The sequence below is a fragment of the Anser anser genome (genome assembly GCF_964211835.1).
Source record: "Anser anser genome assembly, chromosome: Z".
NCBI lineage: Eukaryota > Metazoa > Chordata > Aves > Anseriformes > Anatidae > Anser > Anser anser.
The window spans coordinates 60,948,244-60,971,131 of record NC_139723.1 but is presented as its reverse complement, the minus strand read 5'-3'; the positions used below and the strand labels follow the sequence as shown (position 1 = coordinate 60,971,131).

Below are 22,888 nucleotides of genomic sequence, written 5' to 3'. Positions count from 1 at the left end.
CAAAACAAAAAAAAATATGCTTTCTGAAAAGAAAGAGAAAGGATACAGGAGATGAAGAAGAATTATACAAATTGATTAGAAGAGACTAAAACAGATGGGCCTCATGGACAGAAAACAAAGGGGAAAAAAAAATAAAAGACCTATGTAGAGACTTTTAAAGTAAAATGCTGAATACTCAGTTACTGTGGGTAAGCTGCTCTCCTATCAAGTTGACTATATATACTCTGAGATGACAGCCTTCCTTATTTCTGTATGTGTGCACATGGCCATAACCAGTTATTTGAGCCAGCAAGGCCATTCTTGCAAGCGATGCATTTAACAGACTCCACAGACTTCTGTCCCAAAAGGCCCAGAGTCAGGACTTCTCTAAGTATGGAAGGCTCTCCACCACCTACCTGCATTAACAGAGGCACAGCAAACTCCGCTCAAAGACCAGGATCCATCTTGTCCTGGTTCAGCCTCAGTTTTCTTTGCTGTATCAACACATCCTTACCATAGCACTGGCAGCAACACATTTATTGTGCTGCACAAAATCTGACAGAAGGAAGAACTACGCTACATCAGGAGTGGAGGGAGAGACAGAGGGAATGACATACCACCCTTGGGCTGAAGGAAAAACTGCCCAGAAACCTTTTGGGAGCCCTCAGTCAACAAGAGTTACCAGCCTTTGCCTTCTTGCCCAACAGGGACACCCCTTACAAGGACTTTGTCACGCTGGGAGAGGAGGGAGCCAACCACCCAGATGTAACACAAGCACTGCCTGGAAAGCAGGGGGAAGATCCCCATTTAAAGCAATGCCTGAGGTATGAATGCAGATGTGACCTGCACACATCAATGGAGAGTACTGCATCTGGGTCAGGGCAATCCCAGACATGAGCACAGACGTGGAGAAGAACTCATTGAGAGCAGCCCTGCAGAGAAGGACTTGGGGGTTCTGGTGGACAAAAGGCTTAGCATAAGCCAGCAGTGCACGATTGCAGCCCAGAAGGGCAGCATGTGGAGGGAGGTGATTGTGCCCCTCTGCTCTGCCCTTGTGAGGCCCCGCCTGGAGTGCCGCATCCAGGTCTGGGGCCCCCAGCACAAGAAGGGTGTGGGTGTGTTACAGTTGGTCCAGAGGACGGCCATGAAGTTGGTCAGAGGGCTGGAGCACCTCTCCTATGACTAAGAGAGCTGGGGCTGTTCAGCCTAAAGAAGAGCATGCTCCAGGGTGACCTTACTGCAGCTTTTCAGTACTTAAAGGGGGCTTATAAAAAAGAGGGAAAGCAACTTTTTGCTCTGGCAGATAAATGACAGAACAAGGGGAATGGTTTTAAACTAAAAGAGGGGAGATTAGATTAGATGTTAGGAGGAAATTCTTGTGTGGGTGGGAAGGCCCTGGCACAGGCTGCCCAGAGAAGCTGTGGATGCCCCATCCCTGTAAGTGTTCGAGGCCAAGCAGGATGGGGCTTTGGGCAACCCGGTCTGTGGGAGGTGTCCCTGCCCATGGCAGGGGGGTTGGGACTGGGTGGTCCTTAAGGTCCCTTCCAACCCAAGCTGTTCTACGATTCGATGATTCCTGGTTAGACACACTCCCCACAACAGGCATGAACGACCACTGAGTCTGAGCAATGTAATGTATAAATGCTGCAGTACACCTCAAAATTAACAGCTAGCAAACCTAAAAATTCATGAATTTTGCGATTTGGGTAGCAGCTGCCCTGGCAGAGCTCTGCCTGGTACTGGCTGTGCTGGTCTCTGGTCCCCCAGACTCACAACACACACAGCAGAAACTCCCCCATGTTTCAGGCAAACAGGTAGGCATCTAGATTTGGCCAAGCATCTCTCATTAGCTCTGGTGTCCTGCTGTTACTTCTGGGCTGGGCTTCAGCTGGTTTTGATAAAAAGCTTAGCAAAATCTGTGAAAAAACTACAGTTGATTTCTTCAGGCTTTGAATCAAGGTCTTCACTGCTACAAAACAGTCATTCCAGAAGTTGAGCAATGTGAACAAATATTTACTACACATGAAAATGAAACAAGTAAATCCAATGTCTAGCCAATATTTGAATGAGCCTTGGTATTTGTTTTTACATCTCTTGAAAGAGCTATTTACAGCAGACAGACAAAAACTATCCTTCTCCTGAGGAAGGCAGTAGCAGATTTCAAGCTGACTGTCATTAAGAATTAGAAAGATTTAAGACAGGGAAAAACCCTCACCCAGAGAAATGGGCTAAGTGTTGTGTTTTCAGTTCCCAAAAGCTTGCATGAATCTCTCCTTCAGTTTGGCTCATATGGAAACTGCCTGTCCTCCAAATTTTAGCAATTTAAAGTACTAGGAGGAAAACAGCCAAAAGTACCAAATTTTCAATGAAAAACATGTGAAGCCATCAAGTTTAACACTGTTTCCAACCTCAGCTATAAATCAGCTCGGTCTGCAAAAAAAATTACACCCTTCAGCAAAACGTAACTACAGCTTTGTGTTTGCAATGAAACATGAAACCAGGCAAATTTCACCTGATTTTGTTACAAAATTTTTCAATAGCATACCCTAATGTAAGGTTTCATGTATATTTTCATTCCACTTTCTATTAAAAAAAAAAAAACACTCAAAACTTGGTTAATGATACTCTCCCCTAAGAATAATCATAGTTGCAAGTAAAGCATAAATACTGACAGAACTATGATAAACAGTATGCTTACTCTACATATCCAAATGCCTACAGTAACACATTATTCTGTTTTATGACTGTATACTTTGTCTCCTTTTTGTCTCACAATTAAAACATTTCACTTGGTTGGAATCACGGTAGAGATACTCTACTACTACAATTACTACTACAATTCTTTTTAAGAGACAGCCCTTTAATCTTGTAAAAGCAGAGTCTTTTTATAAAAGCTATTTTAACAGTGAGTCAAAGTACAAAAATCTTACGGAGAGGCTGAGTTACAATAGCCACAATTATTCTTTTTAAAACTTCTGGGCACACACCAAATCTCTGAGTTCCCCTCTCATACTTAAACAATTTTTCATCATAATCACAAAATAAAGCAGAAGGATTGGAAACCTTCAATAAAATGCTGAGAGACTCTACTCTGACCTATGCAGGAAGTCACCACTAGAAGCCTTCCAACCTGAAATAAAATCTTACCACCTTTCGCGTAGCTTCCAAGGATGCTCCACGTTGACGGCAATTCTTCATGAGCAATGGCCATTGTCAAATCATTATCCAGCGACTGCAGATCTTTTATTGTTAGCCCAAACTTATCTAGTAAAACCTTGTGACTAGTGGCACTGAGGCATTCTGTTTGATTGACCAGAAAACGAGACAGTTTGCAAGACAAGTTCTCTCTGTAGGTGACAGGACAGCTGCCGAGGATCACAGGTGAGTATCCCCTTGTGTACATTAACACGGAAACAGAAACTTCTTCCTGGCATCCATGGCCTAAAATCATAATGTAAATTAATCATTAAAATTATATATGTTCAGAAAATTAATTACTTTTTCCTCTTTTCTCATCCTGTAAGAGCTGTGACTACTCATCCAGAATTACTTTCTTTTTCCCTCTAGTTAAACCTACTTATTGTCAGGCACCCACCAAGCATTTCTGCTGATGAACTTGGATTTGACTAGACTCTGAACTGCCAGTCCTCCAGTTATACTGAGATAGTGCATTTTTAAAGCAGTCTTTCTATATGAAGGTTCTTCAACTACAAGAGAAAGAAGAGGTAACCATCTCAGTACTAAACACCACAAATCGAAAACATGAAGGCACCTGGATAAGAATTGCAAGAGACACCCATGAAAAGAATGTCACAGTAGCATGCAACATGAACTCTGAGGAATACATTTATTTATTAACACACATTTTTTTTTTATCTTCCCAGCATCTTCATGCAGGCCAAAACCTAGATGCTTTTAACAAATGCACATTTCATACTTTTGGCAGGCTTGATTCAGTGCTGTATCAACTGTCTAATTTACAACCATGACTGTCAAAGTCCAAGGGAGTTTGACACTTAAAAACCCACCCCACCTTTCCTCTTTCTTTGCCATCTAGGTGAGGATAGGTATCACACATCCATAAGGTGTGCGCCCTGTACTCACACCTCTTGCTGGAGAGCTGCCATGACGTACTATGGGTGCAAATCTAAATTTCCTAAAATAGCCTCCCAAAAACTACAAGTATATATGCAGTCTAATATCTGCAGAAGCAAGCATGTGCTTACCACATCTGCAGTTGTTTTTGAAGTGCTCTGCATTCCCTTATGTTTAATTTGGCCACTATGAACCAACAGTAACTACACCAGAGCTATGTTTTAACTTCGCCTCTTATTTTCATCTGCTAATGGCCCCTGTTGAGATCAGACAGAGGATTAAGCATTGCCTGTAGCCTCCTGTTTTTATCCTAGCTGAGAAGTAATCATTTAGTAGTGTCATTTCAGGCATCTCAGAAAAATAACCTTGCTACCCTGGGATAAGTCTAGCACTGCGTTTTCTCCCATTGTATTTGATGACAATCTTTTAGCATTTACAGACTAAAGCAGCCACCATGTAACAGCAGCAACCTTTCCCTTGTTATACATGTTGGTTACTCTCAGATTCTAAATGTCCTTTAGAAAACAAGAACAAATAACAAGCGGAACCTACTGCCTAGGTACATCATGTTTATAGCCACCTACTCCACAAATGAAAAGGTCACAAAGCACACGATAATGACAACAGTCAGGGTTTATATTACACCAGCAAGAGGGACAACGCCAAGGCCAAGAGAGACAACGCCAGCTGTAAGGGAGCTCAAATCCCCTCTACTTGCAGCAAGGCACCCCCAGATGGTTTTCCCCATGGCTCAAGCAGAGCCCCAAGCAACCCAAGCCACCACCACCTGGGCCCTGCATGCCGGGCTGACTGCTGCCTCCAGGGAAAGCCCAGACAAAAACATGAGTTTTGCAGATGTTGATAATTCCCAGAGGCAAAACATAGGCTGGAACTGCTGAATAGAATTAAGTCAGACTAAAATCGATGACATGCCTGAAGATGCATTTTCCTACACACCCTACTATGTGTACACCCAGGAAAGCCCTGCCTGTAGCATTGTCTGTGTCTGACACCATGCAGGTACAGATGGCTATGGAGGGCAGCATCACTTATGGCCAGTTAAACTCAGGCTGCATCCTAAAGATTGTCATTCAATGCCTACATTTCCTCCACTACAGAGCCATAAAATAAGGTTACCCAAATCACCCAGTTATGCCCAGCTTCGAAATGGGGTTGGGGTATAGTAAAAAGATCAGAAATATAAACACGAGTAACACTCACCTGGAACTAGGGACCGAAGAGCATTGTCACTTATCCGCTCAGCAAACATTATATGCCTCTTCATGGATCCGTCATAAACAAAGTAAAATTCGGCATCCTCTGGGAGGTAAATGCCTTTCTCAAATTTTGCATTTATAGTCACCTGTCCCTGAAAAATGAATGTGTTTTCATAAACATCCAGTAGATTTCTCATTTTCAACAAACTCATGAACATATACTTCCAAAGCAAACTTTTTATAACCTTTCCAACTCTATTATACAGAGTCTGTGACCCAATGACAAATCTGAAGTTTTCTACTTCCCCTTTGAAAATAATGCTGTGTTTATGCCTATACAAGCAAAGGTGATTTAAAAATTCGTCTTTAAACAATGCCTTTTAGCATACTCCTTTCATCCTGACTTATGCAAATATATGACTTTCAGTTAAAAATGCCTCAGAACAAGCAAATCAATGAATCTGAGTATTTTGCTATTTACAAAGTATTCTTTGTGTTAAAAGAAAAAAATAAAAAATAATAAATAAAAGTGATTGAAATATTTTAGACTTGGTTTACAAAACAAAAACACTGTTGCAACTCTACAACTGAGTTTCAAAGAATACTAGTTCCCAGATATCTACCCATGTGTGTTGTTTCTTGTTTTGCTTTGTTTTCTTATAGTAAACAGAAAGCGACCAGCCAAGAAAAGTCTACCATACAATGGCTTCAAAAAAGAACAGGAAAGGGATCTGAGAAGCAGCAAACAATAACAAGTGTCTGACATGTTCAAGGGAGGAAATTTAGATGAAGTTGCATTTCCTCAAAGAGGAGGACAGCTTGCTCCAACATGGTTCGTGACTGCCACTGTTGCTCTAAATAAGACTGGATTTGCCCACATTATCTGAATTGGTGTTTCAGGAAAACACACTGCAGAAGAATATCTCATCATTTCACACTTCCAAAAGATGCCTGTGCCCTCTCTACTCTAAACAGCTACTGTGACATCGGCTCCATGAGAAGTATGATAAAAGCCTGTACCAAAGCATAGCACGGTAGCATAGAAATTTACACGGCTGAGAAATACAGTTGTGCTCCTTTTCATTATTTAACAAATGAGCCTCTTTGTGCAAACATGCTGGATAATTTGTGATCAAGTCAGAAAAAAGAATTGCTTGGGTGTTTCACCATCCCCACAACCTCCAGTGACGGCAGCACTGCAGGCCACTTCTCTCAGTCCACACGCAGTGAGACCCTTGCCAGCCCCCTGCAACGTCATGTCTTTGACTATCTTCCCCAAGGACATCCTTCTTGTCACTCATAACAATGCAAATCCTGCGTTTGTTTTCCTCTTAAACACAAGCGCATCTATTGAGCTAGAGCTGAAGAGGCAGAATCTACTTTCAGACACACAACATCTTCCTTAAATAGGATTCTCTGGCAAGATTAGATGTAAACAACTTTAGGAGACTAGCACTCAGAGCAGACATGTCTGTCATCCACAGAAATTGATGCTTATCTCTTTTTATTAGCCTGAAGTGTTACTGTAACTGCTATGTGCTTTCTCCTGCTTCTTTTTCACACTGTTATACACAGAACTGCTCTTCTTATTTCTATTATTATTTGTAACTTACATCTTTTTTCTTTTTAAACTATCATTATTTCATCTTTTTATGTTAGCTGTGAATAGGGCTTTTTATTGGTTGAGTAATGCTATGGATGGCTATTCTGGGGAGATAGGAACAGGGTAAGTCCCTGAAATATCTCAGATAGCTCCAAAGACTGCTCCAGTATGGACTTTGCTGTCAGCAGCCTGGTGCAGAGGAGCACAGGTGAGTTTCTTCCACATGGGCCATCACTCACAAACCACCTCTAGACCCTCTGGACCCCTAAGGCTGAAGGACTACATAGGCAGCCAGCTTTCACTCTGCACAACTGCAAGAACAGGGGAGATATTTTGTGGCAGTACTTCTCATTCTATAAGAGGACTCTTAGGGGAAAAATAAAAAAAATAAAAATAAAAAAAAGCTTAAATTGTAACTGTTGTCTTACACTGCTCCTTAAAATAAAAAAAAAAGGCAATTTAGACTCAGTAAAGATAGAGGAACAACTTAAGAAACACTGATCACACTGCCTAATGTACAGATGTGAGGGAGAATTTCACAACTCCTTGTCTTCTAAAGGGTGGAGGGAAAAAGCAAAAGGGAAAATACAGTGCAAAGCTCAAGTGTATATGATAGAGCTTGTTCATAAGCCCTACCTTACAACCCTTCAGAGGAAGAAACTGCTAGTAATTTAAGGAAAAAAATTACAGAAGAAAGGCAAATTGGCAGCTATCTTGTATCTGCCCAAACAATTAAGTGATTCATTTGGAAAATTCCATGTGATTCAAAAAAAGGATGGTTAAACCAACTAATACTAGAGAAAACTCAAAGATAAAAGAACCTTCACAGCTGAATAGAAGGCTGCATGCTTTCTGATGCTGGATGATTACCACACCTGGCATCAGAGGCAATTATTTCACAAAACATAAGTTCCTATCATCATCTCCAGCACTTCCAAATTGCACCCATCCCATCTACAGACTTCCTTACATCATACTGCTTAATTCCATACTCCTCAACTGCCTCCACTAAAATATGTATCAGTTTCCACTAGTTGTTCAAGCCACTATGTGTTTTTGTTTTTTTCTCTAGCATCCAGCTCCCAAGCCAGACCAATATGCAGTCTTTCTAGGTAGAAAAGGAAAAAGAGGAGATGAGGTGAAAATGACAGCTCATTTTGCTCTTTGCACTTAGTTTTTAGATGTTTGACCTTGCTTTTAGCTGTATTTAAATCCAGACATTCAAGAGCATTGACTTTGCCATGTACTCAGCTCTGTATACAGGCAAGCCACTGCTTTATTGGGAGCTATCACTCCCAGTAAGCAGTAAGCTCACTTTACTGGTCACGTCAAGGTCTGGGGAAGTCACTTGTTGGAGACTAATGCAGAAAACTTTATTAGGAGAAACAAAACAAAACAAAACAAAACTTAGGATATCCTAGGCCACATAAAAACAGCCTGGAAGGACTACCAACATACATATACATATATATATTAAATTAAACAAAATTTCAGTGCCACAACCACTTCAGATTATCATTTTTTGCAGAAGTTGTTAATGCTCAGTTTTAGAAAGATGCAAACAGCTTCAGAAACATGTACCAGCTTGATTTCTGTCAGCCTCACTGCACATACAACGTAAGCTCAAATAGGCAGAAACCCAGAGCCCTTACATTAGCCTTTTGAGAAAAAGGCTTATGTTATTAGCATAAACCTGAGGGATAGTTTACACCTTTCCATTACACCCACCCCTGCAAAGGCAGTGACTTCCCTGGTCCCTCAGGGGGAAATGTGCCCAGCCCAGCCCTAGAAGCAGGCTGCAGTGGAAGAGCAGGCGCTACCTGCACAGATCATTCCTAAGTAAACAACAGCACAGCACAATACCATGAGTCCCACAAGAAATTCCTACACTCTCAGAAAACATTTGTTCAGTAGCACTACTACTGCATCCAGTAAAAGTGCTTGCTCCACTGCTCCCCGTTCCATTTTGCAAGGTGTAAGCCAAGTACCTTCTCTTGTGTAGTTCTCTAGAGTGCACAGACCTCTGCCATTGACCCACTGCTGAAGTATAAAGAGATTAAAATTAGGGTTATCAGCACCTAAAAGTAGGTAATTGAGCCCTAATTTAAATATTAACAAAATGAGATAAAACAACAGGAAAAAAAAAAGAAAAAAAAAAAAAAGGATGATGTACACATGACCTTAACTGGAGACAACGTGCTCATAGAAAGCGATGTTTGTTCTGAGCCCCTTCCACACAATTAAGCTGAAAACACATCCTACTGGCATATTTCTTTCAAAACGGTGTGTATTTCTAAATAGAGAACCAATTTAGGCTTAATGTTTATCCTTTTGGTGCTAAAACTCAAATGAGTAAGCCACACTGGCACCAGAAAAGTGGCCTGAATATGAGGTGGCTGTGAGAGTATGGACGCAGAGGACTTCTCTGGGCCAGGTTCCTGAGAATCTACCAGTGGCTAGGAAGCTCTGCCTTTGACATTATTTTCACCAGCGCATTGTCTAATGACAATTCAACCTCTCTCCCATTGTTTACTTTCCCTAACAAGCCTATTTATATCCTGATGAACTTGGAAAAACATAAGACGAAGTTACAGGTTTATTTCCATGTGTAGGTAAGCTTAAGGATGATTCTCAGCCTCCACATGGACCTTAGATTGTTAAATCCCCTTTCAATAAAAGCAAAGGAAAGGATGTGCCCCCTTCACCATCTCAGGAAATAAACACAGCCCCTGGTCATGACTTGTTTCTCACAGAAATGCTGGGGAAAGTTCTTGCCTTCAAGTTCATACAGTGTTGATTCTGGCAGACTTGTACAGGAAGTAAATTTTAAAGTCAAAGGTTGTTTGTTGAGACCAACCTGACAGTATATTACTCAGATTTACACTCAGAACAAGAACAAGAACCTCAACTTTACCTAGCCACCACACAGGAACAGGAGATCTCTCAAATATAATCTGTGCTTGTAACAGCCAAGAACTTCAGACAGACACATCACCATGTGCAACTGCAAAATGTACCACAAAAGTCACTGCAGACCAGATAAACTTCTTGTCAATCACCTGAAGTGCTGCATGGACCTTCATTTAAAAAATAAGAAGAAGAAGAAGAAAAGAACTTCATACAGAGTACATTGCAGTATCCCAGTTATCTCAAGTTCAAAATTAAAGAGGCACAGACCACCTTCCTACAGCCTGGATCAAGAACTAAAATATTAAAATGTTCAAAGAGTAGAAAGAAACCGGTGTTTGGAACCAGAGCTCCGGGAAATGCCACATGCATCGTGGGACTGGAGAAGACGAGGCCTTTCCAAGCCCTCAGAGATGCAGCATCTGGCAGAAAGTGCCTATGGGCAGGGGCCAGAAGCTCCTGCTTCTGTGAGCTCCCCCAAACATGTCCCACTTGCAGAAAATTCAATACCTTCAGCGTCAGTCAAGGAGAAAGGCTTTCATCTAAAAATTATACAGAAGAAAGGGCTATTTTCCTTTAAGAGCTTCTTAAAGACTAAGAAACTTTGGGTGCAAGCCATTTTCTTTAAAGAGCACTTGAGAAACTCTCCATCCATACAAGCCAGAAGGAGTTTTGCTACTGATTTAATGACAGCCAAGAGTATCACTGCAAACCCTGAAATAAATTAAATTAAATTAAATTAAAAATAAAAATAAAATTAAAAATAAAAATAAAATTAAAAATAAAAAAATAAAAATAAAAATAAAATTAAAAATAAAAAAATAAAAATAAAAATAAAAATAAAAATAAAAATAAAAATAAAAATATAAAAATAAAAATAAAAATAAAAATAAAAATAAAAATAAAAATAAAAATAAAAATAAAAATAAAAATAAAAATAAAAATAAAAAAGAAAGAAAACAAGCTGCACCCCAAATTTTGCAGGCCCTGGGCACAGAATGGGATCAGGGAGGTGGGGCAGCAGCTGTGGGGGTATTAAGAGAGATGACAATCCTACTCCAAGCACATTAAACCTGTGACCAAGCCATTGTTTGGCAGGTTTGACATCTTTGGGATTCATGAAGAAAAACATACCTCTTATAACCAGTGAAAAAGCTGCACTGGTACTGACGCCAAGAAGGAGATTAGGAAGGTTTATGTTTTTAACAGGATTTATAGTTCTAAGCACTCTTTCAGTGTAACCAAACAGGTTTTTTTTGGTTTTTTTTTTTTCTGGACATACGTTTTTATCTGGCTTCTCTAGGGTGCTTGAGAGCTGATAGGGATGGGTTCTGACTGTGTTTTGCACGAAGGCTGCATGGAAGAACCATGCCACCATCCCAGCAAGAAAAGCAAAGGGGAAATGGAAGTATCAAACCCTCGAGGCCTAGGCAGGCAGGACACATGATGGTGACACTTCTAGTGCATCTGATCATCCTGCCTCCTGATAAATTAGTGGCCCTTAACCTGAACAGAGCTTCTTCCTTTTTGAATTAATTTAGGTAACATCACTGTCTTCACTAGCAACCTGCCCCAGCAAAGCTGGTGCAATGCAAAAAGACCTCTAGTGGCCTGCCAGGCCTGGCTCACTGCACCGGATAACTGAAAACGTACTAACTGATCCCAATTCTTCTACACTCAGCCTGGGTAAATCTATGTTCCCAACAGATTTTTACCATGGAAATAATTACTTCCATTGTGATATACACTTAGCATACATCGTAAAGTGCGCTAAAAATATCTTTATCAAGCTATATGAGCAGCATAATAGCTGCAGAAATACTGCATGAACACAACACTTTCAAGGATATTATCTGTAAATATAACAGTATAAGTACACCCCATATATGCGGCTTGATGGTTCCAGGAAAATATCTGTGCACAATGGTAAAACATGGTGCCTTTTTGTTCAAAAAATGCAAGTCCCTACATTCTGAAGTAAATGCAAATCCCTAAGCATTGCTAGCAGTAATGAAGCTTTTACCCTCTATGTAAAGCTGCCACTACAATTTAACATAGATATGCATGTTGAACAGTGCATTCCAGTATAAACTCTAAGTCAGGCTCATAGACAATGTTATTTCAGAATTGTATTTATTTCAGATAATTATAGCAAGTGCGTTGAAACTGTTGTTTAATTTATCAGTCTTAAGATGAGACCTCACAATCATGCACCAAACTTAAGGCCAGAAGAGAAAATCCTGTTAATGTAACTTATTACACTACAGTATTAAAGAGGCAGGAGAATTTTCTCACTGATTTTCTCATCTTTACGCAGTCCTTGCAAGAGTGCAAGGTCTGCTTTATCTGACCACAGCAAGCATATTAAAGCATTTCTTCAATGTTCAAAAAACTCACTTAAGAAAATCTTTCTATTTGAAGGTGAATTGTTAAATATATTTCACTTGTGCTTAGATAAGAGGAGTGGCATGATAGTTTCCCTGAGCAGCCAAAGAGTTTTAATGACCTTTATTATAAAGCTTAGCTGCAACAATCAACAAGCCTACACAAAAGATGACAAAGCAGCAGTAGAGAAATTGTTAACACAACAAGGTTGTTTAACACAAAATAAATTACTTAAGTCATTAATAACAAGGACAAAGTTATAAACATGTCTTTCTAACATTCAGTGATATGTTTGTAATATTCACTGGGCATTCCTTGTAGCCAGACTGCAGTAAATATTGTGATGGACTTGTTTAAGAAAGCACATGGCCTATTTTAAAGGAATGCGATGGGATTCAAGGCTACATACACAATGAAACAACAATTACACCCAGGGAAGGAAAAGAGCAACAAAGTGAAAAACAAAACGGGAGATAAAAGGCTGAACATTTCTGTATAACCATTAACACTCTAACTGTATAGCTAATAACATCTTAAACAAAAATAGCTATTTTTTCCCCAGATGAACTGTTTAGCAGAATAAGCAACCAAAATAATTCATATCTTTTATATCCAGAGTAACAGCACAAGTTTAATTCCACATAGACTGGAGATGAGACATGATGGTATGGTCATACTCAAAACAGTATTACACATTGCCTAAAAGCCTTCATGCTGATATTTTTGTTAAAATTATATATGTGCATAAAGGTGCTTTGAGAAGAGCCATGTCCTCTGCTTATACAAAATGGCAAAACTCCACCAGCACTACAAGAACCTCTCTCATTCACAGCAGAAAAAAAAATAAAAAATCAGTCTTCAGCATTTGCACGTGTGAACAGGAAATGCTTGAAACAACAGGACCTTTACACTCCAAGTATTTTTAAGCTCCTTTTCAGCATGAGGTAGCTTTGTGAGAAATGCAGAGAAAGCATTTCCACAGAAACCTCCAAGAACAATTAAGAAATATCTGTCCCAGGTTCACTCTGGGCAAGACAGCAAGAGGGAATCCCACTAACTGGCAATCGAGGCAGCTCTCAGTTCTTGTCAAAAGAGCAGGGAAAAAGTGGCTCAGTGACCACTTGGGTCTCTGAAATGAGCCTGAAGGATGCTTCCAGCAAGGTCTAAGGACAATCTTGAGGAGAAAAGACCTAACAGAGAAATTCCTTAATGAAGATTCATTTGCTGCCCTCTTTCAATATGGAGTATCAGCAGGTTCACCATTTTGGTAGAGATGCAGTGCCTTTTTAAAAGGGAAGATAAGTGTTTGCTACACCTATTGCCACCTCATCAGCTGCTTAACAACCAGGGGTCACACATCCAAATAAAATGGAAAAAAATAAAACATTCTAGTATATCCAAACAGATGACAGAAGTATGCTCCTCCAAGCAAAAATAAATAAATAAATGGGGATTGGGGGGGGGGGGGGGGTGGTGGTGCTGGAAGAGATCCTGAAAGGTCAATTGACTGCACCTCAAGGCAGGACCAGCTCTACTGCAGGTACTTCTAAATTACGGGTTTTGTTTCTCACGTCCTAAAAGCACCCTGCAGACTGTCACCTGGTTGGTGCTAACCTGGAACATCTTCCACCCAAGCAATGCTATGCTCGGCCTCTCCCGTTCGACAGCTGGCTCATGCGACAACTTTTTCAAGAGCTGAGATGTTTGGCCTTACACCTCTTTGGTCTTTGTACATAGTAACTGGGTGAAATGTAATGGCCAGCAATGTAACAGAAGGCTGCACTAAATTGAGCGCAGCCTTCAGTACCAGCCTTCACACACAAGTTGAGTTCTAGCCTGTTAATGCCTCTGAAGCTGGATGTTTTTTTATTTATTTTGAATAGGAAGGGAGATAAAAGGTCATGCTTTATTTCGTTAGGCTTTAACAGATGATCAGTCTTTAAATTGTGTGTGTTTTCGGTCAAGCTTATTGCAATACTCCTCCCTCAGTGACAAACTGAAGTACATTGGCTGTTGTGGGAGTCTTTGAACTTGCATGCATGGGTATTTTCCCACAGCTGGTGCCTCAAATTAAGATACACCTTCTGCCGCCTCCCTAGCTTAGATACTGACCTTCTTCACAGACAATGGCAAAAAACAAGTTTTGTGGTGGGAACTGCAAGACTTGGGCCCTGGGAAAAGGAATAAAGGAATTAGAATCCTTTTTTGTTTTGTTTTGTTTTGTTTTTTGTTAAAGCAAGGGTCTAAAATAGTGCTTTGTTTGCAGGTAAAAACAAACAAGCAAGCAAGCAAACAACCAAAAACTAATACAATTCTATAATTCCACTACAAAGAAGAAATCCAGTAGCAGGTAAAGCCATTTATATATCTGCAAGTCTCTACACTGCTCCGTACTTCCAAGTTACCTCTATCATTTTCCACATTAAAAAGAAATATGTAGTATACATATTGATGCAACGAACTCAGTGCACATACAATAAACCCAGGTGCTGCCCAGATCTTTGTTTTCTATAGCATCATCTCATCACAACAAAATGCTCTCCCCAGTCCCATTTATACTACTGCACCCCATTTGCTCAGCCCTTTGCTTTTCACTTAGTTTTTGTCAGGTACTCCAGTTCACATTGCTTTCATCCCTGCTGCAAAACTCTGTCCCAGAAAAGATGCAAAGGACAAGTACAGCAGGAGCTTACAGTTCATCGAGCTTGCAAGGGAAGTATATCGTAATACTAGGCTACAACCATGAACTATGCCATGCAGCAAGGAGGCAGTCAGAAACAAACACGGCTAGTATGTAGATATGATGTAAAAAATCCACACTGAACTGCTGTACTGGTATATAGGGTGACTGCAGGGCAAAGGATCTACCCTATAAGGGTACTGAAGTGATTAACCCATAAAGGTAGATCAAGAGGCACATAAATCTAGTATAACCTGAACAATCAGCCGTTTCAGGAATATATTCTGGTGCCAAGCTCAGAAGTTCAAGGACTTTATAGGATCACAAATACGTGGCTGGATTCCCCCATGGTTTGGCTGCAGAAACTCAGAATTTAGCCAAAAGCAAGAAAACCCCCAAATGACTTTGCAAATCATAAAGTTGAATAGAATGATTCAAAAGAGAAAGCATCCAGTAATTTTTCCCTCAGTGTAACTCAGTAAGTGATAAACTGCTTCTTTCAATCTATTTAAAGACAAGCCTGAAATGACATTAATCTATCATTTAAACACAGGGCTGGTCATTTATGAGTTGCCATGAGCTACACCCAGCCAACACCAGTCTGACCCACAACAGACATGGACATACAATCTCACTTTTGTCAAAGTAGTGAGAGCACACAATACACAGGTTACACCGTCTTTGTGCTTTTTATGCCTGCTGCATGTCAGCAGCAGGAAAACAGACGATACCTGATCTGACCGCTGGTGCAGAGCTAACCTACCCATGTGTTTAAACAATCCGTACCAGCAGAGCAAGTTTATATCAGATCAGGACTCTGCATTGCATGGCTGTGATTTTCTGAATCTGTCACTAGCAACCTTAAGGCTGTGTTTAGTGCTGAATCAAAACTATGATAACAGGTAAGGTGGATAAAAGTTTTCAGTCTCCCATATAGCAAAGTAAACAACATGGGTAGAGAACACATCATCTCATTCTGGAATTGCTGGATGCTGATAAAAATAGGTTGGATGCCTTTATCACAAAGAAAAGAAAAAAAAAGTAAAAAAAAAAGGTTTTCAAACAGTACACAGTGCCAAAACATGTATTAACATTCTTGCTGGTTAGTTGTTAAAAATATCATTCCGTATGTTGATGTCAATGGCAACACAATTTATGTTTGTGCTTAAAATCATATACATGAATTAAGAACCCTGGGAATGAGCTGTTCACATACAGAGGTCAGAAACCTTCCACAACAAGGCACATTAATAAAAAATGAACATCCACTCTGACATGTAACCGTTAACTGAAACAAGGGAGTTACCTTTTTCATTTGACTCGATTTAAAATAAATAAATTGGATTAGTTATTATTCTCATGTCCTGTGTGACATCAGGGCTCTACTCTTGCAGACAATACACAAATGCATGCAGGTCCCTGATTAGAAAAATCATAATCTAAGGACTGACCATGGATAAAAAAATGGAGGGAGAAAAATACAGTATGGGCACAAAAATGATCTGACTGCTGATGGACTTGCTTTGAAATACCCACTCTTTTCCTCCATACATTTTAAAATAGGTCTCATTGTTTTACATTTATTTCCTGAGTCTCATTGTGGCAGCAGCTATGCATCCAAGCACAGACCAACCACTGTGCAGTCTCTTTTGTGAGCACCCCAAGCAAGCTGCCCACAACCGACCTGACCAGGCTCCCACAGGGGTCAGCAACAAAACACCCACTGACTCTGTGCTGGACCAGGCCAGCAAACACAGCACTGTGTGTGAGCTAACACACGCTGGAAGCCTGACAGACATTTACATTTTAAACCACATTACTCTGTTGCGTTTCAAAGTCGCTGTCTAACAGGACAGTGAATTCAGCCTGGTTGAACACGCAGACAGTGGCCCAGATGTGGACAACACCACTGCAACGGAAAAGCTCTCTCCTTGCATAGCAAGGAACTTGAAAGCAGAGGATGGCAAGATGGGGCAGAAGCAGGCTTCTTTCCCCACATTGCTGGCCAGAAGAGACTGAACACATTGCAAGGGCAGAAAAAAAATAATAATAGTAATAAAAAAAATCTGTACTCCATCCACTGTGGGAAACTCTATCCCTTCCCAGACCTCCTTCCCACTCAACTCCTTTTAGTTCAGCTGGGAAGGACAAGGAAGACATGGAGTTTGGCATGGCAGATGATCAACTGCTCACTATGGGAGCAATACACGAGGCTTACTGCCACTTTCCACTTCCACCATGCAAAAGCGCACTGGAATCCCATACTAGTTTGACCTTCATATCAATCACATTTCAAAAACAGAATATACTGTTGAATGATTTATATTAATTCTGTGTCCCAATTCTCACACAGATGAAACCCATGCATTTGTAGAGAAGATAATAATCACAGCCCATTTGTCCTTCTGGCTGTAACCAGGCACACAAATGATGTACATTAGAAAGCTATATGGAATTCCTTCCTGACAAACAAGATGATTCACAACTTTTTAACTGCCTTACTAAGTGTTTTCAAAGTCCCTCTGCTTACAGACCTCTGAACATTTTCCAACAGAAGATACGCTCAAATTATTCCTGGACATACTGCCAGAGTACAAATAAAAACAGTGTTTATTTAATCACCTTTTGCATGGAGCCCAGTGCAGAGCTGAAAAATGTCAGAAGCATTCAGGGTTGTGTGAATATTAAAGTGCACTTTACCATTGCCTTCAGCTGGAGCAACATCAACCGACAACAAGCACTACAGAAAAATTTCACCACTGAGGTTAAAAACAGCACAAACAGAAGTTCCTGACAGAGCACTAAATTAAATCATTTCCTGGATATACTCTTTTCAAACTAGACTTTCTACCACTCTGCTCTGTACTCTTTCAAGAGGACTTTGACCCCTAACCTAAAACTTTTGTCTTTAATTTATTTAGCTGTACATCAAGCATTCATATTCTGAAACTGGCCTGGAAGTATTTTACGTGAAATGTACACTATGAAAATCCACAATTGTTTTTCTCCTCCGTGCCACTGCTGTGCAGATGGTTTAACAGTGGGTGCACAAAAGCCACAAGAAACAAGGGTGGAAGGAAGGATGACCTCTAATAGCTGGCTGGAGAGAGCTCTCTTGCTTCATTCTTTAGCCAATGCCTACTGGCTTGTGTCTTTATTCAATGGTTGGAAATTAGCTTGATCGTTAGCTACAACCTTTTAGAATGAATTCTGTCTCACCATGTTTTCTTCACACAGAAACCCAAGCAGTTAAATTGTCAATAAGTACAGCACTCTTTGCTTTGAAGAACCTTAAAATTTAGTCCAGGAATTTGCTGTTGCTGTTCTTTGGGCCCCTAGGGTATGAAATAACTCCGTTATTTCACTTTGTCCTATTACTTACTCAGATACCTTCAATTACCAAGGTGCCTGTGAAAAAGCAGTTGTGCTTTTTCATTCAGGTCCCAGACAATTATGCCTGCACATCCTGGAGGAACCAAAATATCACTGATTAAGAAAAGAGTGAAGATGCTAACAAGCCAGACTGTAGCCCAGGTGTTTGTACAAACACTCATAGAAGGAGGGCATATCCTATGAAAAAGGCAACAAGACCACAAGAACTTCAAAATTGTTATGTAATGACAGAAGGAAATAGAAGAGATCCAAGGGATAATTAATGGAGGTAGGCTGTAATCAGGCATACCTTTGTAGGGATAGGCTACTAGTATATCACATGCAGTAAAAAAGCTGCCAGCCTCTGTCTTGCCCAAACCAGCACCTAATTTCCAGTTTTGTAGCTCCTGGGCAGCAGTTAATGCAGGGAGGTTGCCAGCAACCTGCAGCAAGGAAGCCACATGGTCATTTCCACTTGCTCAGAGCAGGTCCAGCTGAAAGGCCAGCCAAGGCCACCAGGTTGCTACCTGAGAACCTCCTGCTATCCTGTGGGAGTGCATGCCAGGGAGCAAAGCTTGAGGCACAGCTGCTGGGGACCCCATTTATGCTCAGCTGCCAATGCACAGCTCTGCCCAGCCATCATCTGAAGCAGCCGCTCGATGCGCCTGCATCTAAAGCAGCTACACACACTTTTGCACCATAAATAAGACGGGATACACTTGAGCCATGGATATGCCACGAACAGGTTGCATTAGAAGCAGTTTTCACTTGTCAAAGCAAAGCAAACATCTCCTGACTACAAAGAATATTTGTGACCTCCAAAGAAAAAAGTTCACAGGCACTGACATTATGACAGTAATGGAAAATAGAAGGAATCAAGCCCACATCTCACCACCCAAAGCAAATCACCAACCCAAACAAGCAAAGAGCAGGACAAGCAAAGAACACGTTTGACCATGTGAACTCTAAAGACTAATACAAGGAAAAATGCTGGGGGGGAAAAAAAAAAAAGTGGGGGGGAGAGATGGAGGAGGGTGACTGGAAAACTTCACACACTTGGCACTCTGCAGCACAGATCAGGTGAAGAGAACCACTGATTCACTCCAAAGTAGGACAGCCTGAAGGCACCAATATGCTCTGCAGCTTCAAGCAGCTTGACACTATGTCCTAACCTCAGGCATCCCTGATCCAGTCAGAGGGAAACCCACTCGACCCTCAACCTTTGTAAGAGCACTGATACATCAATAAGTAAATAACCATGCCTCCCTCCATGCAACCAACAGTTCAACAAAGAAGCTGCTACAGTTTGAGAACCAAACCCAAACAGACATTTACGGGTTCCCTTGCTGCAAAGAAGGCTGATGTTATCCAGGGCTTCACTATTGCCATTGGGTCAAGGGAGGTAATCCTTCCCCTCTACTCAGCACTGGTGAGGCCACTGGTGAAGCCACAGTACGCATCTGCAGTGCTGTGTCCAGTTCCGGTCCCCCCCAGTACAAGAGAGACATGGGCATACTGGACAGAATGCAGCAAAGGGACACCTAGATGAGGGGACTGGAGCACCTGTCCTGTGAGGAGAGGCTGAGAGAGCTGGGGCTGTTCAGCCTGGAGGGGAGGAGGCTCAGAGTGATCGATCTAAGACTAATAAGAGACTAGAACGTGAGCTGGAAAACATCATGTGAAACATGTGGAACAAGGTAGATAAGGCTGCAATTTGCAAGGTCCTGCAGTTTTGCCACCTAACCTAACCCATAACGGTGGCCTAAAAGAAAGCGGAGAGGGACTCTATCAGGGAGTGTAATGATGGAACAAGGAATAATGGCTTTGAACAAATGGAGGGGAGATTTAGATTAGATGTGATTTGAGGAAGAAATTTTTCACTCAGAGCACAAAGCACACATGGGAATTAGGGCTGAAGATGCACCTTGCTTCTGTTCTTTTCCATAAATTAATTTTAATTACCTAAAAAACGGTGTTAAAAATAAACCCAGGGCACAGGATGAGAGGTGGAGGGCAGTCCCTGTGGCTGAGGGACAGCCTTTCTCTCTGGCAAGCTAAATGGCCTGGGGGAACCAGCCCCAGAAAAGGGGCCCTCAGCCCCCCAACCTTCTTCCTTGTCCACGTGAGGGCATCTTCCAGGCCGCTCCCAACACAGCCACCTTTGGCCACGCATGGGCCACTCCATCACAGAGGCTTGCTGAGATCACAGTGGCCACCACTGCCCTGCCTTTGCTGCGGGCCCTATAAAACAGGACCCCTGCAGCTGGCCCACCATTCGCTGAGCTTCTAGGCACTCTGACAGCCAACTTGTGTGGCAGGAAGAAGAGCCGAAGCAGCAAGGCGAGCAGCAGGCCTCCTCCGTGTGAGGACAGCGATGCAGTCCAAGGAAGCACCGAGAAGGAGTGCACCTAACAAGAAGGAGACGTGTTATGGGCAAAGGGACAGCGCCTGCGGCACAACTGACACCAGTGCCCAAGGGATGTCTGGCACCCATCCCACAGACACGTATAAGCGGTACCACTGGCACCGCAACGACGTGGGGAACAGGCCACCCCCTCAGCCATACAGTGACAGGGGGCCTGGGCCTAACCATTGGCACAATGGTGGCGTGGGGCGAAGGCAGGAGTGCCAGGCAGACAGCCATGGGCAGCTGAGGTGTGCCAATCATCCAGAATACAACAGGGGACTCAGCCATGACTGTAAAACAGACAGCAGCATCAAATCCATGCATGGAAATGAACCAGACAGTAGCATGGGACCTAGGCATGGAACTGGACGACCCCCTGGTTTGGCACCCTGGCCTGAAAACGTTCCGGACGGAAGGCATCCCGTTTGGGCAGTCCCGGGCAAGGACTGGCTTGTCCTTCTGCCAAACACCGTGGAGCCCATGGAGCAGGTTCCACCAGAAGATGTGGAGGAACCAATGGACGTGGATCCACCTCAGCCAGATCAGACCTGCGACTACCCCAGCATGTCTTCGCTCGCTGCCATCAGAGCGCACCAACAGCGTCGTAGGAGTTCCCGGTGAGCTCCCTACTCATCGCACAGGCTCCAGCCCAAGCATTAGCTTGGAGCCACCAAACACCATGGACATCCCGCAGGTTTACCTGACCACCTGATCAAGGTTTATCAGGTTTATCAGACCACCTGATGAATCTAAACAAGCACAAGTCTATAGGACCTGATGACATGAATCCCAGGGTCCTGAGGAAACTGGCTGATGTAGTTGCCAAGCCTCTCTCCGTCATAGTTGAAAAGTCCTGGCATTCGGATGATGTCCCTGGTGTGTGGAAAAATTGAAACGACATGCCCCTACTCTTCAACAATTAAAACAAAGAATTGAACAAAGAGCACTACTCTTCAACAATTAAAGCAATTAGGAGACATTTGTTCTCAGAAAGAGCGGTCAGGCATTGGAACGGTTGCCCAGGGAAGTGGTGGAGTCACTGTCCCGGGGGTGTTCAAGGAAAGGTTGGACCTGATGCATAGGGACATGGTTTAGTGGGTGATATTGGTAGTAGGGGGATGGTTGGATCAGATGACCTTGAAGGTCTTTTCCAACCTTATTTTTCTATGATATTCTAAGATTCTAAGAATGGATACGTAGCCTCCAGCATCTCCTTGGAAGATGAGGCCCCTCTGTCATCTATAGGGAACTGCTGTGAATACCCTCTGTGACTCTACATCTCTTTATTTCTGTCTGTTACTCCCAAAGGGACATTTACTGGGCTCTCAGTAAAGAATAATTTACAAACTTCTGAGATCACTCATATTCTACTCTCAAGAGTTGACTGCTCCCACGGTCTGCTTGCCCCATGGCAGCAAAACATTCCTTTGCCAATGTCAAAGATCAACACTGATGATCAATAATACCCCTCTAAAAAAAAAAAAAAAAAATTCCATTAGAGAGAATTGTTTTTACACACTAGTATCAGCTTTCAATAGGAGGAACAACTACCATATTTAAACTTTTTAATATCTGAAATGTGTTATAAAGCAAATATTTGCTTTTTACATATTTTTTCCATAAATGATGAAGCTGATGGCTGCCTAAGAACAGGACAGGGTTATTCCATATCCTGTGTTTCCTATGATGTAAAATGAAAAGACTCATCTTGCTGAGATCCGTGCAGAAAGAACTGGATAAACATGATTTTATTTGTATCAGTTAAAAAAGCATAATTTAGAAGGGAAAAGGCTATTTCAATTCTGATTCTTCTTGAAGCAACAAATTATTAGCACTGAAAGAAGAGACATCACAAGTGATGTATCAGTTTCTACTCGGCTAGTCTTAAAAATCAAATGGGTTTATAAAGACTAATTTTATGATGTGGTTACCAGGATTTTGCTGTTTAGAAGCCGGAAACAGGCTCCTCAAATTAACTGAAAAACATGTGCTTGAAATATTTAATTTTCTGTTTCATTACCATTTATTTTTTAAACCATGACATTTATGTGTGTTGTAATTAGATTTTAATCGTATTGCTGCTACAAAAATTATATATAAGGAGAAGTGTATCAAAATAATGCAGTTTTGAAATGGAGTAATTTCATAGAGTATTTTAAATTATATTTCACAAAAATCATATTACCCAGCAAAGTCCTTGAGCTTTCTGAATACATTCCCTCTTATGCAAAAGAAAATAAACA

The 22,888-nt window shown here is 41.6% G+C and overlaps 1 protein-coding gene across 8 annotated transcripts in view; it reads right to left on the bottom strand.

Annotated features, from left to right (window-relative positions):
• Positions 1-22,888, bottom strand: part of ARHGEF28 (Rho guanine nucleotide exchange factor 28) — a 126,718-nt gene that overhangs the window by 92,032 nt on the left and 11,798 nt on the right. For 5 of the 8 annotated variants that reach the window (XM_083819016.1, XM_083819010.1, XM_083819013.1 and 2 more), the window contains exons 3-4: positions 5,296-5,443; positions 3,127-3,420 (exon numbers count right to left, since the gene is read on the bottom strand). The exons of 1 other annotated variant lie outside the window; for it this stretch is intronic. In XM_083819016.1, coding sequence (XP_083675142.1) covers positions 3,127-3,420; positions 5,296-5,443 — 442 coding nt within the window. The remainder of the gene's footprint in view (positions 1-3,126; positions 3,421-5,295; positions 5,444-22,888) is intronic. 2 more of the 8 variants (XM_083819012.1, XM_083819015.1) reach the window with 1 other exon arrangement.